This window comes from Atractosteus spatula, chromosome 10, assembly GCF_055471065.1.
Source record: "Atractosteus spatula isolate fAtrSpa1 chromosome 10, fAtrSpa1.hap1, whole genome shotgun sequence".
Lineage (NCBI taxonomy): Eukaryota > Metazoa > Chordata > Actinopteri > Semionotiformes > Lepisosteidae > Atractosteus > Atractosteus spatula.
Genome location: NC_142715.1, coordinates 24,928,383 through 24,944,725, shown reverse-complemented (window position 1 = coordinate 24,944,725; position 16,343 = coordinate 24,928,383). Strand labels below are relative to the sequence as shown.

At 41.4% G+C, this 16,343-nt stretch overlaps 1 protein-coding gene, 1 non-coding gene and 1 pseudogene across 2 annotated transcripts in view; 1 reads left to right on the top strand and 2 right to left on the bottom strand.

Annotated features, from left to right (window-relative positions):
* Positions 1-16,343, top strand: part of LOC148826073 (uncharacterized) — a 588,722-nt gene that overhangs the window by 2,031 nt on the left and 570,348 nt on the right. The window contains 1 exon segment of the mRNA XM_088926251.1: positions 1,755-3,555. Within this exon segment, the coding sequence (XP_088782377.1) occupies positions 1,755-3,555 (1,801 nt within the window).
* LOC148826627 (5S ribosomal RNA) lies at positions 15,425-15,543 on the bottom strand (annotated as a pseudogene).
* Positions 16,081-16,199, bottom strand: LOC148826626 (5S ribosomal RNA). The gene has a single exon (XR_016093121.1). It is a non-coding gene; the product is annotated as a 5S ribosomal RNA (ribosomal RNA).

The window sequence follows — 16,343 nt, the reverse complement described above, 5'->3', positions numbered from 1 at the left end:
TGCAGTGTTAATGTGCTGTTATGTCCAATCAGTGTCTGTATTTACCCCTCTCTCTCTCAGTACAGTGTTAATGTAAATGTAATGTGATTGTGATATTATTACAGTAGACTTACTTTTTACATGGTAGTTAGGTTTCTCCCAAAGCTAAATCAGAACATCCCCTTATACCCACTTATTCCGCTATGTTTAAACAACCCAAATTGATCATCAGTGTACTAGTACGCGTGTGTGTAGTGTAAAGCTTTTTAAAACACATGGCCTCAGCTATCACTACTGAAGAATGAAGAGATAAGAGAGATGCCCAGGAAGTGGGATAATAATATCATTTTCATGTTTTTGTATGTTTTTTGCAAACTATACAGTCTAGTGGCTTGACGTAGGCTTTGTGCTCAAATGTATATAAACATGCTGCCTGTCCTTGGTCAGTAAGATTAGGGCATGCATTTGGTAAGCAGGCTGTACGCCCAGAATATGTAAAGAACTAACTGTTGTCTAGTCTGCAACTTAGATATAATTAATTGGCAGGTGTTGGTTTTTCATCATTTGTTTAGAATATGTCATTGTAACTTTTTGTGTCTTAAGGTATTAAGGACCATCTTCAGCTACTTATTTTTTAAGTCTGGTGGTCGCAAGCCGGACATATGAATAAAAGGACTTCTGCTTCACAGACACCTGAACTTTGTCATTTGTTTGACACTACACTACTATGCTGATGATACTCAAATATACATCCATACCAAACCTGACGCTGATGGGGCTGTCTCTATTCTATTTAGTTGCATCTCCAATATAAAATATTGGATGACTCAAAATGTTCTTCATCTTAACTGTGACAAGACTGAAGTCATGCTTATTGGCACCACCCATCAACTTTGTAAAACCAATGCTATAACTCTATCTGTAGATTGTCTTATACTTGAGCTTCAGTCTATATTGGAAAAACTTGGAGATGATATATGACGTTCAACCCACATGTGCGGCATGTTGTCAAAACATCTTTCATTCACTTCAGAAATATTGCCTGACTACGCTCTATGTTATCACTAACTGTGGCTGAAAAGTGTTGTCTAATCTTGAATCGACTACTGTAATGCTCTACTCTCTGGGGTTTCTAAATCCACATTGAACGAACACCAGTATGTCCAAAATTCGGCAGCCGGAATCCTGACCAGGTCTATTGCAAGTGTTCAGATAACTCCTATCCTGGAGTCCTTGCACTGGCTTCCTGTCAAGTTTCATGTCAACTTAACAATCCTCCTGCTCACTTATAAGGCTCTCCATGGCTTGACACCTCAGTACCTGTCTGAGTTATCGCTCTACTCCCCACCTCACAACCTTCGCTCTTCTAATTGTGTTCAAATATTTGTCCCCCAGTCCGTCTACACTCTTTGGGTGACATGGCCTTCTCCTGATTTGCCACAAGCTCTGGAACTCTCTCCCCAAGAATATCAGAGAGTCACCTTCTCTAAACTCCTTCAAATCCAGACTCAAAACCTTCTTCTTCAGAAGATCCTTTATTTAACTGTTCTTTACCCCTCTGCTCCTACTGGACTTAGTACCACCATCTACTGTCTCGTCTAACTGTGTTTTCTCATCGTGCTTATATTGATATATATATTTTTTGTTATTGGCCTTTTGTAAAGAGCTTTGAGAAGCTACCTTTAAAGGTGCTATATAAAATAAAGTTTATTATTATTATTATTTTTTTATTATTATTATTATAAAGGTCTTGTCTTTTTGTCCTGTGTTTACAGGCTCAGAAGCCAGTGCTCTCTCTGATGCTGGGGAAAGGGCTCCTCTTGAACAGCAACACAGTGAGGAGGAGTGGGGGTCCAGTCTAATGCAGGAGACAGAGCTCACTGCCGCAGAAGGGAAAGAGACACTCAGGGAGCAGCACACAGTGAGCAGACGGATTGTCGAGGATCTGTACTCTGTGCCCATGATGAACACAGAACCTGAGAGTGAGACACCTGGGCTCTTAGTATGTGATGATTTTACAGAAAAGAGAAATAATCTGGACACAAACAATATTACACAAGGTTGTAATGAACTGGGCTGTGTCTCTGTACAAGAGCACAGTGAAGAACTGGATGTTTTAAATCTTACAGAGCAGGACATGGAGCCCAAGTTGATTGATGCTGCAGAGCAGCAGACTGATGTACTTGGTGAAGAGAACAGTACTGATTCACAGCACACAGAGAAGAGTCAGAACAGGGAGGAGCAACAGCAGCTCTTACAGCGCATGATGATAATTAGGCCTTGTTCTGTTCAAGTGGAGAGACTGTCATTGCAGAGTCTAAAACAATCATATGATCCCTTGGTATCTGATCACTTTACACCCAGGTTTAATAATCTGATTACTGAGAACATTGTTGAAAGTTTTAATGAGCTGGAGAGTATGTTTGTTCTTGGGCAAAGAGAGGAAGAACTGAATGAACTTGACAGTTTTAGTCTCAAAGAGCTGGAGAAGGAGCCCCAGATGATTCACACTGCTGAACAGCACACTGAAGGACACGGTGGAGAAAACAAATCTCAGTTTCAGCACACAGAGCAAGACCATTCCATGGAGCATTTGCAGAATAAGAGACCCCAGCATGATCAGAGAATGAGGAAGAGTCACTCAAGGCCTTGCTCAGATGGAGTGGACAAACTGCAATTATGGCACAGGGAGGAGCAGCGTTTCTGTGAGTCTAGCATTTCACAACCCTACCAGCACCTTCACACAGGAGAGAGACCTTTCAGCTGTAGTCATTGTGGGAAGAGTTTTAGTTGGTCAGGTGACTTAAAAACCCACCAGCGCATTCACACAGGAGAGAGACCATTCAGCTGCAGTCAGTGTGGGAAGAGTTTTATTCAGTCATATGACTTAAAAATCCACCAGCGCATTCACACAGGAGAGAGACCATTCAGCTGCAGTCAGTGTGGGAAGAGTTTTGTTAAATCACATAACTTAAAAATGCACCAGCGTATCCACACAGGAGAGAGACCATTCAGCTGCAGACAGTGTGGGAAGAGTTTTATTCAGTCATATGACTTAAAAATCCACCAGCGCATTCACACAGGAGAGAGACCGTTCAGCTGCAGTCAGTGTGGGAAGAGTTTTATTAAATCACATGACTTAAAAATGCACCAGCGCATCCACACAGGAGAGAGACCGTTCAGCTGCAGTCAGTGTAGGAAGAGTTTTATTCGGATAAGATACTTAAAATCACACCTGCTTATTCACACAGGAGAGAGACCATTCAGCTGCAGTCAGTGTGGGAAGAGTTTTATTAAATCACATCACCTAAAAATGCACCAGCGCATCCACACAGGAGAGAGACCATACAGCTGTAGTCAGTGTGGGAAGAGTTTTAGTCGGTCAAGTAACTTAATAACCCACCAGCACATTCACACAGGAGAGAGACCGTTCAGCTGCAGTCAGTGTAGGAAGAGTTTTAGTCAATCGCTTGTCTTAAAAAGGCACCAGTGCATTAACACAGGAGAGAGACCATTCAGCTGCAGTTAGTGTGGGAAGAGTTTTTTCCAGTCAGGTGACTTAAAAACCCCAATCTAGTCACCAGGTCAGTCACCAGTCAAGTCAACTAAAATGTCTTTTAGTTCAAGTAGGTAGATGCGTCAGCATGTGACATCCGAAGAAGGCTCCACAGCCGAAACATTTATTTTCTTCTCTTTTCAGCATGAAACAAACCTTTACTTGTTCCCAAAATGTCTATTAGTGATGTCTATTAGTCACTTTTGAGTTCGTCTGGTCAATTAAATTATGACTATACTCTTATTTACAGTTAACTAAAACTGAAATAGTTTTGTCATGGAGTTTAATTTATGTGTATAATGTATAAAGTTTTTAGTTTTATTCAATTTTAAAATGAATTAGGTCTACATTGAATTAATTTCTTAATTGCATTGAATTCCTTATAGTCTTGGAATGTTAAGTATAGTCCTGTTTAATTTAATAATAATAATAATAATTGCTTACACTTATATAGCGCTTTTCTGGACAATCCACTCAGAGCGCTTTACAGGTAATGGGGACTCCCCTCCACCACCACTATCCAGCATCCACCTGGATGATGCAACGACAGCCATAGTGTACCAGAACGCTCCCCACACATCAGATATCAGTGGGGAGGAGAGCAGAGTAATGTAGCCAATTCATAGAGGGGGATTATTAGGAGGCCATGATTGGTAAGGGCCAATGGGAAATTTGGCCAGGACGCCGGGGTTACACCCCTACTCTTTTCGAGAAACACCCTGGGATTTTTAATGACCACAGAGAGTCAGGACCTCAGTTTTACGTCTCATCCGAAGGAAGGCACCTGTTTACAATATAGTTTCCCTGTCACTATACTGGGGCATTAGGACCCACATGGACTGCAGGGTGAGCACCCCCTGCTGGCCCCACTAACACCTCTTCCAGCAGCAACCTTAGTTTTTCCCAGGAGGTCTTCCATTCAGGTACTGACCAGGCTCACACCTGCTGAGCTTCAGTGGGTTGCCAGTTGTGAGTTGCAGGTTGATATGGCTGCTGGCTTACAATTAATACTGTTCTCATTGGATAGACTTGTAATTGTGTAACAGCTTTTAACTTACCATGTTAAGCAAAGAATGTGTATAAAACAGATTAGGGTCCTTAACTGTCACTCTTAAGGAAATAAAAGTCACATCTGATTAAAGTCTACAAAAAGAGCTCAAAGTCTTTGTTGCACAATCTAAAGTGTATTTATCCCCAGAGAGGATATATATCAAATACAATAAATATTTATGCAATAAAGGGTAAATAATAAAGAATAAGATATTGTATGAATCTCTTTTAATATGATAATCTATTTTGGCACCATTAGTAATAATTCCATATTTTAATTTTAATTTCAGTGCAGCTATTTTTTTTAAACAAGACAGGACAAGAAATATATACAGTGCCTTCAGAAAGTATTCATGCCCCATTGTTTATTTCTCATTCTGCTGTTTTGCAAAGTAAAATTAAATAATATTTAAATGGGTTTTTTTCCACTCCTATAGAAGCAATACTCTATAATGTTAAAATGAAATTAAGTATTTATAATTCTGAAATTCAGGAACAAATGAGAAACAGAGTAATTGAGATTTATCAGTCTGGAAAAGGTTATAAAGCCATTTCTAAAGCTTTGGGACTCCAGCAAACCACAGTGAGAGCTTCACTTGCCTCAGTTAAGGTCAGTGTTCATGACTCCACCATAAGAAAGAGACTGGGCAAAAACAGCCTGCATGGCAGAGTTCCAAGATGAAAACCACTGCTGAGCAAAAAGAATATAAAGGCTCGTCTCAGTTTTGCCAGAAAACATCTTGATGATCCCCAAGACTTTTGGGAAAATACTCTGTGGACTGAAGAGATAAAAGTTGAACTTTTTGGAAGGTGTGTGTCCCATTACATCTGGCGTAAAAGTAACACAGCATTTCAGAAAAGGAACATCATACCAACAGTAAAATATGGTGGTGGTAGTGTGATGGTCTGGGGCTGTTTTGCTGCTTCAGGACCTGGAAGACTTGCTGTGGTAAATGGAACCATGAATTCTGCTGTCTACCAAAAAATCCTGAAGGAGAATGTCCGGCCATCTGTTTGTGACTTCAAGCTGAAGCGCACTTGGGTTCTGCAGCAGGACAATGATCCAAAACACACCAGCAAGTCCACCTCTGAATGGCTTAAGAAAAAAAAATGAAGACTTTGGAGTGGCCTAGTCAAAGTCCTGACCTGAATCCGATTGAGATGTTGTGGCATGACCTTAAAAAAGTGGTTAAGGCTCGAAAACCCTCCAATGTGGCTGAATTACAACAATTCTGCAAAGATGAGTGGGCCAAAATTCCTCCACAGTGCTGTAAAAGACTCATTGCCAGTTATCACAAACACTTGATTGCAGTTGTTGCTGCTAAGGGTGGCCCAACCAGTTATTAGGTTTAGGGGGCAATCACTTTTTCACACAGGGCCATGTAGGTTTGGATTTTTTTTTTCCCTTAATAATAAAAACTACATTTTGTGTTTACTTGTATTATCTTTGTCGAATATTTCAATTTGTTTGATGATCTGAAACATTTCAGTGTGACAAACATGCAAAAAAATAAGAAATCAGGAAGGGGGCAAACACTTTTTCACACCACTGTATATATCTCGCTTATCCAGATTCACAGTATCACCACCTAAGCACATTGTGAGAGGTATTGATGGGGTCTGTTAATTTAGCATCAAACAAAAGTTAAACTAAGATGCCATAAAGCTGACTTGCTTTAGCAGCCCCAGTGGCTTAACTCTACATAATAAAAGATGGGAACAACACCCACAAACAGGATAAACCAGACTAATGTCTGCTGCATATCAAAGGACAGAACCTAGAGCAAGGCAGATTAGGACAAGGAGTAATTACATGTCAAAGAGCAGGACAAGCACTCAGATTGTGGAACAAACTTTCTTCTGACTGTATATATAAGATCTGGGAAACCATTGCAGTTTGTCTGTTCTGTGGGGCGGTTTGAGCTCAATAAAACTGAATCTGCACAAGACTGTGTCCTGCTCCTGTGATGAAGAATTTCCCACAACAGTTGGCATAGTCGACAGGATTCTCCAGGTCTCCGGTAATTCCCAGATGGCACACAGGGTGAGTATATTTTTGATGTTACCACCCAATTAGGTTGCCGAAAAGGAAGGACAGGAAACATACAGAGAATATAAAGAATCATTTATAGGGAAAAGAGTAAGGACCGAGACAAGACACGATTCCTCTGAGCTTGGTTTCGAAACCAAGACAAGAGGTGGTTCCACTGAGCTCGGGGCAGGTCTCTAAACCAGGGCGCTTAACCCCTGGGGCGAGGCAAAATCCCTAAACAGAACAAGGTGAGTTGAGCGATGGTTTTGTGCCAGCAAGATTCCCTCTGAGTCCAGACAGGCATCCCTAAGGAAGCTAAGGTTAATATAATTAATAATATGAGTATAGACCAGTTGTGCTAGCACTTTAATCACCAGTGACTACTGAGCTGAGTGTTAAGCGAGGAGTTGGCCCTGTATGCTAACACCAGACTCATATTCACTGACTGCCTCACAAGGGTACTTGTAAGTGTGCTGGCAGCTCCACTGGGAGCACTGATAGATCTGGATATGGTATCTAGTCCAGATAAAACAGGGTCGGTTCTAGACCACTTAAGGAGGAGTATTATAAGGGCTAAAGGTAAAGGGAACATGGAAACAAAAGTTGTGTATTAAGATTGAAATAAAACATCATAATAATAATAATTGCTTACACTTTGATAGTGCTTCTCTGGACACTCCACTCAAAGCGCTTTACAGGTAATGGGGACTCTCCTCCACCGCTACCAATGTGCAGCCCCACCTGGATGATGCAACGGCAGCCATAGTGCGCCAGAACGCTCACCACACATCAGCTCTCAGTGGGGAGGAGAGCAGAGTAATGAAGCCAGTGCAGAGATGGGGATTATTAGGAAGCCATGATTGGTAAGGGCTAATGGGAAATTTGGCCAGGATGCCAGGGTTACACCCCTACTCTTTTTCGAGAAACGCCCTGGGATTTTAAATGACCACAGAGATTCAGGACCTCGGTTTTACATCTCCTCTGAAGGACGGCGCCTGTTTACAGTATAGTGTCCCCATCACTATACTGGGGCATTAGGACCCACATGGACCTCAGGGTGAGCACCCCCTGCAGGCCCCACAAACACCTCTTCCAGCAGCATCCTTAGTTTTTCCCAGGAGGTCTCCCATCCAGGTACTGACCAGGTTCACACCTGCTGAGCTTCAGTGGGTTGCCAGTTGTGAGTTGCAGCTGCTGCTAAATGAATGGCAATAGTGTTGTTATTAAGTTATGAGAATATGGGAAGGGAATTAATACGAATGTTGTTTAGCAATGCTAAGTCAAGAAAAGAAGACAAACTTTTAAAAAAAGTTAAAAGAAGGGTTGTGCGACAAGCAAAAAGGGTAAAAAAAACAGGTAGTGATGGGCTGCGAGAGGTGGTGATGACGGAGAAGAATGTGAGGTGTGGAGAGGACAGAAGTATAAGCCTGGATGGGTGATAGAAGAAAGAACTGGAGTATAAATGTAAAGAATAACCTTCTGCCTTCCACCTTATAACCCTGGTGAGGCAAGAAAGAATAATACAGCACACAACAGTAGAGAACGTGTGCTCAAAAGTACGATAAGCAAAAAAAAAATTGATTGCAATCTGATTGGAAGTAACAAACATTGCTTGTTGGAAAAAAACTGAATGGAATACGTGATACTGTGTTTATTAAAAGTTACACAGCTGTTAAAATAGATACATGTAAAAGTAAAATGGACGCTGTCATTTCGTATAGTTTTCACTGGAATGTTATTTTGTTCAATCTTTTTATCTGTTATCTACCCGTAGAGTCTACAGTTTTAATCGATAATTTACTACTTATGTCTGTGAAACACAGTGAGAGGGAGCTCCCATTGCCTTTCCTCATTCACACTAATCAAAGCCACTGATGAGGAAAGAAAGAGTTGAGTAACTATAAATCATTTCCCTCTTCAGGTAAAAAGTGTATAAAACACGATTGTGATTTGCAGAAAACTTGTCAATGATTTATTATGACAAAAGTATTTTCCGGTCAGATTTGAGTGTATTTGTTAAATTATATCGAGTTATTAGAACAAAGTTGGTAGCGCCAATCCTCATGGTTAGCATAAATGCCATGTATTTGGTATATTAAATGAAATGTGAATGTTTTAGTGATTAGCAATTTAGTTAATGTTCGGTAATAGCCTTAGATTATTTCACTGTTCCTGGTTTTCTTTATTTATTGGTGTTTTTTATAATAACCAAAGTGCTCCACATTTATATTGCTAGTGAACATTATGTTTTTAAAGAAATACTAACGTGGTCTTGTGATATCGCCGATTTAGATTGTGTTTTACTGAAATGTAGAATATACTAAGGAGAAGACTGAATAAGACATAATGCAGAATATTTTCTTAATGTATAATTAGAAAAATATTAAGAAGCATTTGTGTAACTTTCAGCTTATATTCTTTGTTATATTGTATTACTGTAAATTGTTTATCCTATATAGAATCACACTAAAAGCCACTGATGAGGAAACGAGTTGAGTGACTGATTATTTTATCATTTCCCTCTTCAGGGGCGCAACACTTCCCCTCTCATGGCAAGATCTCGACTTCTTTAACACCTCTGGATAATGTTCTTCTGTGGAGCACGCTTCAGACCTCTGCGTACAGCACCCTTGATGTCATTTTATTTTTACAGCATCCGCAATCAGTACAATCAATACAGCAGTCTTACTGGATTTGACTAGGATTCTGAAATGTCTCTTGCAAAGTTATTCAGGTTTGCTTGAACCTTTAATAAAAAAGTGATTTGAAACTACCCAGCTTACAATCTCTGAGGTAGTTGTCACTAAACTCAGATGTGATGTGCCGTGTGCCTTTACCTTTTTTGTGTTCAAGAGTATTCGTTGTGTGAGCTCCACACTGCGTGTCCTGTACTGTACTGTAATTTCGTTTAGATTATCTACGAAGAGTACAGCGACTAGAACACCTTGAACGTCTATAAGAATGTGTATATATAAAAATGCTAAAGAATTTTCTGATTATGTCTCGGCATCATTTAATGAATTCTCTTAGTGACAGGTAATTTCTTTCTGGTATTTTATTCTGGTGCTGTTATTGATCGCATACGAAACCTTATTCTCATCAGGAAAATGTCACCTGCAAAGTCACTGTGAAACTTGTTTTGGGAAAAGTTTCTTAATATTTCTTTTGATTAGCATACAAGAAAATTTAATCATAACCTATGGAATTTCCCGCAACTGTGGAGCTTGAAATCACAACCTTAAGATTTAGAGTTTAAGAGTCACAGGAGAGGTCGGCCTGGTCTTCAGTTTGCCAACGATAAGCTCCGGCAGTGCTCCTCTGTAAAGCAGATTGTTCGGATCGGTTATGTGGGACGGCACTTCGATACTAAGATCGTTTGCAGCACACGCATGGTTTCCCCCCTTCATGCAAAAAACATAGACGAAGGAAGCTCTCTTGTCTTGGGCTGCTGTCTCCCGGATTTAAAGCACTCTGGGTGCCAGCTAAGTCTCTAACAAGCACACTATAAAGACAGGAATTACACTTTGCTCACGTCACGCATTGAATGGCGAGGCTACTTGTTCCAATATTATCTAGTCTCACCTCATATGGTGCTGATTCCTGGTTTTCATTTAGGAAAGAGCACTGCAAACACCGTAAACAGTGCAGCACGTGAGATGAAAGAAGTCTTTTCCCCCATTTGTCTAAAGCAGAATCATGCCGAGGGTTGTGAGATCAAGATTTCAGTGGAGCACTGTCGTCTACATCTTTAGCTACATGAGTTGGACATCCTCTTGTACACGGAAAGCAGATTGAGATCCTCTGACATGAAAAGTGCCAGATAAAAGCCATTTCTCATCCTTTCTCTTAGTGGTGGAGCTATCGCATGTAAATGAGGCAACTTGCAAGGCGAGCAGGCTCGGTGCACACCGAACGCAGATGTCTCAGAGCAGTTGAGACGTGTCCAAGTGGCTGTCAAAGGACAGCACTTCGCCGTCGCCGTGGCTTAGTTGGCTAAAGCGCCTGTCTAGTAAACAGGAGATCCTGGGTCCGGTTCCCAGCTGTGCCTGTCTTACTGTACAGAATTTATCCTTACGGGCAAATCCCATGCCTTTTAATTCAGGTGAATGCAAGTGTTCATTTCCTTTCTGGAACAACTTGTTTTGAAAGAAATCTATACAGCTTGCGAAAGATGAAACACAAATCTTGCTTATCAGTGAAGAAGAGGTACTCCCAGCAGGCCAGCTAATACCAGCAAAGTTTTTTGTTCACCCTAACCCAGAGAATGGAGAAAAGCAAGGCGCCTGTGGCTCTGCAGTGTAATCAGTTCGTGAGTTCGGCGGTTAGCTTAAAGAGTGGTAAATGGAGCTCGCCCCAGCCCGTCCTTATTCTTTTAAACAGGATAAAAAATTACCTTCGCCGCCATTACTACCAGCTTTAAAAGACAGCCATGGGCATAGAAAAAAACACACTACAGATGACTTTTCTGGAACCGAAGCAGAGATTCCTTTACGAACCAACTGATAAAGCTCAGCCAGTGAATACTGTTAACAGAATGTGAAAGCACGATCAACTTTGTAACTGCAACCACAGGAAAAACAGCAAGAAGCAGACTCCATTCCCCATTTAAATCTGTCGTGCGAGGCATTGAATGCATGAAGTAAATCCCACGATCGCTTTTGAACTTGGACAAAGTACTTCCAAAGGAGCGCTATGCGCAAAGATTTAACAAGCTCAACCCCCGCCGACGATTCGGTGTGAAGAAGCAGAACATTCAAGTTTCACAGACAGAATCAGCACGCCAGCACAGCCAACATTAAAACAGAGGGCACACTACGATTTGCATTGACACAAAAGTGATCTGGGCAGACGTCGTTCCCTGCATAATGCAAAAAGTGGCAAAGCGCTTTTGGGTTGAGAGGACGCAAGAAGGTTTTTGTTTTGTGCCTTGATATCAAGCTGAGAAAGTATCTTTAAACACTTTGCTTAGTTTCTCGAGAGACTGCCAAAAAGCAGTTCCCTCCCTTTCGTCTGAAGCCAGCTGAAAGGGGGTCTCGACAGAAGTACCTGGCAGCAGTGGGATTTGAACCCACGCCCCCGAAGAGACTGGAGCCTTAATCCAGCACCTTAGACCGCTTGGCCACGCTACCCACTGTGTGCTGTTTCTTTGTCTCATTACTTGCCCGGAGGAAGCCGGGTGGGTTTTGCTCTTGTCACCCGACTTAGTGGGGTTATGACCATGGAACCGACTGCACCTGCTTTTTCTGAGATGCTTCCCCTCTCATGGCGAGATCTCGACTTCTTTAACACCTCTGGATAAAGATCTTCTGTGGAGCAGGTTTCAGACCTCTGCGTACAGCACCCTTGATGTCATTTTATTTTTACAGCAGCCGCATCTGGAAAGTTGTGTCTTTTACGTTTCATTTGAACAACAAAACTACATAAAATACAAACAAGAGCACACATAACGTATCAAGAAAATCGTCAGGGGCACATGCTATAATACAATTACACTTTATGAAAAACGATTACACAAGGTAAATAAAGATAAGGTCCGCACAGCTTGTTCTTACATTTCGAAAGAGTCCGTAAATACCCCAGATTGTTCGGATCGGTTATGTGGGACGGCACTTCGATACTAAGATCGTTTGCAGCACATGCATGGTTTCCCCCCTTCACGCAAAAAAACATAGACGAAGGAAGCTCTCTTGTCTTGGGCTGCTGACTCCCGGATTTAAAGCGCTCTATTTAAAGCTGTCTCTAACAAGCACACTATAAAGACAGGAATTACACTTTGCTCACGTCACGCATGGAATGGCGAGGGTACTTGTATTCATCCAAAAATGCCAAGTTTCCCACTGGTGATACACACAAGGAAATGAATGTACATTTCCCGCCCCCCCCCCCCCAAATCAACCAGTTTAAAATCAAATACCTCCCTCCTCATCTGTAGGTGGAGAGATTAATGTCAGAAGAAATACTGGTTTAAAAGTCAGGAGCATTGATAGTCCTATTTTAAAATGACACTAAAATGCTCACAATATATTAAAAAGCTCTGTAAAATGCAATAATAATAAAAAAATATTAAAACAAGGTAAAAAGAAATAATACACAGCTACAAAGCTCAGGAATTATCAATGGGAAGTTACAATGGGTTGATTGTGTTTCATATGATTTAAAAACAAAATGTTTGAAAAATATCCACTTACAATATGCTAAAAATGGCAAGAATACTTAAAACAGGTGTGTATTTTTTTTTACAAAAATAAATAAAACAAGTTAAAAATAAATACTAAATGCGTTTAAAATTCAGGAATGTAATTGGTCAGATGCTTACAATGAGTGATGCTTTTGTGTGATTTAGCGAATTCAAAAAAATATTCAAGAGCAAGAGCTCGTATGAAAGTTCGTAAGTATGTACGTATACATTCGAAATTTTTCATTCTTCTCACGATGGCACACCTGTGTCTGTAAAACAGAGTGAAAGCTCTATTCACATTGCGAGTATTTCACAGCCCTGGTTTTACATAGATCTTTTTTTTTTGTATAAATAAGTATAAAATAAGTTTTGCAATGCACCAAAAGTCACGTCTAGTATTTTTCCATCTACCTTTACAAGTAAGGAGCGTACATACTCATATGGCGAGCGGTCGTCAATTATTTTTCTCAGCAAGTGCTTTATACTCCGCTCAGTATCATCTGTAAAAGTATAGGCACCCAGGCCTCTGGCGATGTACAGAACAGCCGATAAAATTCAGGCTAAACTGAGACACTTATACATTTCTAATGCGGCAAACAACACATCTTTGTACTGTAACATGACTAGGGGAAGGGTCATTCATAACAGGTATTTTCGGAATGACCTACTTAAAATACTAGATATGGACCTTAGCAAAATGGCTGCCAAAAAGAATCAGATGACCAGTAAATGGAAAGGGTCTACCCTGAGAAACAATGAGACACAGCTGAGCCGCATCAGGAACCGAAATATAAGTGCCCCGGAGGCAGTGAACAGGGCGGAAGCCGATAAGGTGAATGCGGTTTGGAGGAAAAGAGAGGAAAGAGGTGTATGTTAAAGATCGGGCTAAGGAATAACGGACTACTGAAAGGAGAAAAGGTTTATGGTTTTTGGATTACGGACACTGGATAAGGATACATCGCGGATTGGTTTTATTACGGACTTTTGGAACTCGGATCGGATCAGGATTAAGGGAACGGATTACGGACTGTATTTGGAAGATAGTTGGAGGAAGAAAAGCCACGAAACTCAGGAAAGAAAAGTGTGGTGTGAGTAATACTTTCATTTACATAAACTTTCCCCCGGAAACACCACAGTACTCATCCGTGCACCGGACAACCAGGCATGTGTGACCCCATTGACCTGGATGATTAATCAAACAGGCCGCGCATTCATCAACCACAACCCCCTTTAAACAATGGTTGAAGGTGCAACATACCACCGACTTTACAGTCTGATCCATAGCATCGGGCTCATTGGAGCCATCGTTAGCTAAACTAGGTTGAACATCATCATTAATCACATTTTGGCAAACACACATGAACAGACACGAAACATTCAAGCTTGATGGTAGTTTGAAGATTGATGCGTCGACCTCTTCGTTATTCTATTAAAGGAAAAAAGAAAAGGAAGGCTTAACAAAATAAATAGGCATGCTTTTTACCTAAAATATTTACAATTGTAATGCCTCTTTTGTGTTAGAGTTTTTCGTTTGCTTCGAACTTGCTGTGGTTTATTATTTACCATTTGTAGCAACTCTTCATCAGTCGTTGATGGACCCCCAACACCTGAATCACCGTCAGAGTTCACATGACAGCCACTGTCACACACCACTGAGTGCTGGGTCAGCTTTTGCTAAAAAGAAGACAAAGTGTTGAAAACGAAATACGCTAAACACAGATTGAAACGACAATTCCACTATCAGAAAAAATATTTTAGCAACCTACTTCTTCAGTTTGCATAGCAGAGGAATCCGATGATTCACTACTCAAAGAAGCCATCTTCGCAGCAGTCAATATCGGGGCCTGACAGCTCAGGTGTCACACTTCAAAACCGGCAAGTCGGCTAATTTAAGCATAAACTCCAAATTTGTAACCATGCCTACATAGTTCAAGAGTTTTCAAATGGTTGTGATGTTTTAGAACGCCCCACCATATTCCCCCGCCCCAAAATCACACGTGTTTTATCGAGAGTGAAAAGTAATCACGTTGAATTAAAATATGTAAGCTTATTTCAATGACAAATTCTCAACAACTTTTCAAAAGTTTGAAATGATTTTCCACGTACCGTGAACGTAAAGTCTTTAAACCTTAAAAATATTAACATGCAACCCAAGCCTCAAATGATGTGTTTCTCTAGAAAAGAAATTACATTGAATCAAAAAATGTAAAACTTATCTTTTGAGAAGAGCGTTGTAGGGCAGGTCTTTATATTTTAGTGGATAGGTCATAAAAGTGTTAAAATAATTGAAAAAAGACACATTTAGCAGCGATAAATTATAAGCACGAGCAAAAATTGATATTTATAACGCTTATAGATTTTAACAATATAACAGACTTTAATAAAATGTTTACTTTTAAATTAAATATTACATCAGAACATGTCCACACCCAGGCACCTGCCGTTAAAGGTTATGGGATGTAGAAATACAGTATATAAGGTTCATGATGAGAATTAAAAACGCTCATGCTAATACACAAGCACCCGTGTCTCGCCAAAGCTGACAAATAAACAGACGGACAAGCCGCACTGCACGTGTGAACAGGGGAATGAGCGAGCGAGCGGGGATAGGGCGCCTCCTGCGCTTAAAAGCTTACAGCACCGGGTATTCCCAGGCGGTCTCCCATCCAAGTACTAACCAGGCCCATCCCTGTTTAGCTTCCGAGATCAGAGGAGATCAGGCGTGCTCAAGGGGGTGTGGCCGTAAGCAAGAGCAAGGCTCGCTGGCACCCTTCTTATAGAGAGGACAGCTCCGTCACCTCTTTTACGACGCTGCTTTTTTTCCCTTGCGTTTTTCTCTTCTTCCCACGTTCTCTCTCTTCACTGCCTTCGTCCCCGCTCTATTTCACTTCAGCCTTTCACTCTTGCTTCCTTCCAATGAGGACGGAGCTGCGGGAGAAAGGGCGCTATAGAGGATCGCTGTGGAGAGCTGCTGCTGTGCTTTGACATCTGAGCTCTGTGGAAAACGATCTCAATACAATTCTGAAAAACGCGACTCCCCGAACGCCAGCCGAACAAGTCTCCACAGCCGAAGCGCTGTGTCTCTTTTCAGCTGGCGATAAATCTTTCCTCGATCCTTTGCGGACTTGTAAAACTGTTCATGATCAGAATAAAAAACGCTCACGCTAATACACAAGCACCCGTGTCTCGCCAAAGCTGACAAATAAACAGACGGACAAGCCGCACTGCACGTGTGAACAGGGGAATGAGCGAGCGAGCGGGGATAGGGCGCCTCCTGCGCTTAAAAGCTTACAGCACCTGGTATTCCCAGGCGGTCTCCCATCCAAGTACTAACCAGGCCCATCCCTGTTTAGCTTCCGAGATCAGACGAGATCAGGCGTGCTCAAGGTGGTGTGGCCGTAAGCAAGGGCAAGGCTCGCTGGCACCCTTCTTATAGAGAGGACAGCTCCGTCACCTCTTTTACGACGCTGCTTTTTTTCCCTTGCGTTTTTCTCTTCTTCCCACGTTCTCTCTCTTCACTGCCTTCGTCCCCGCTCTATTTCACTTCA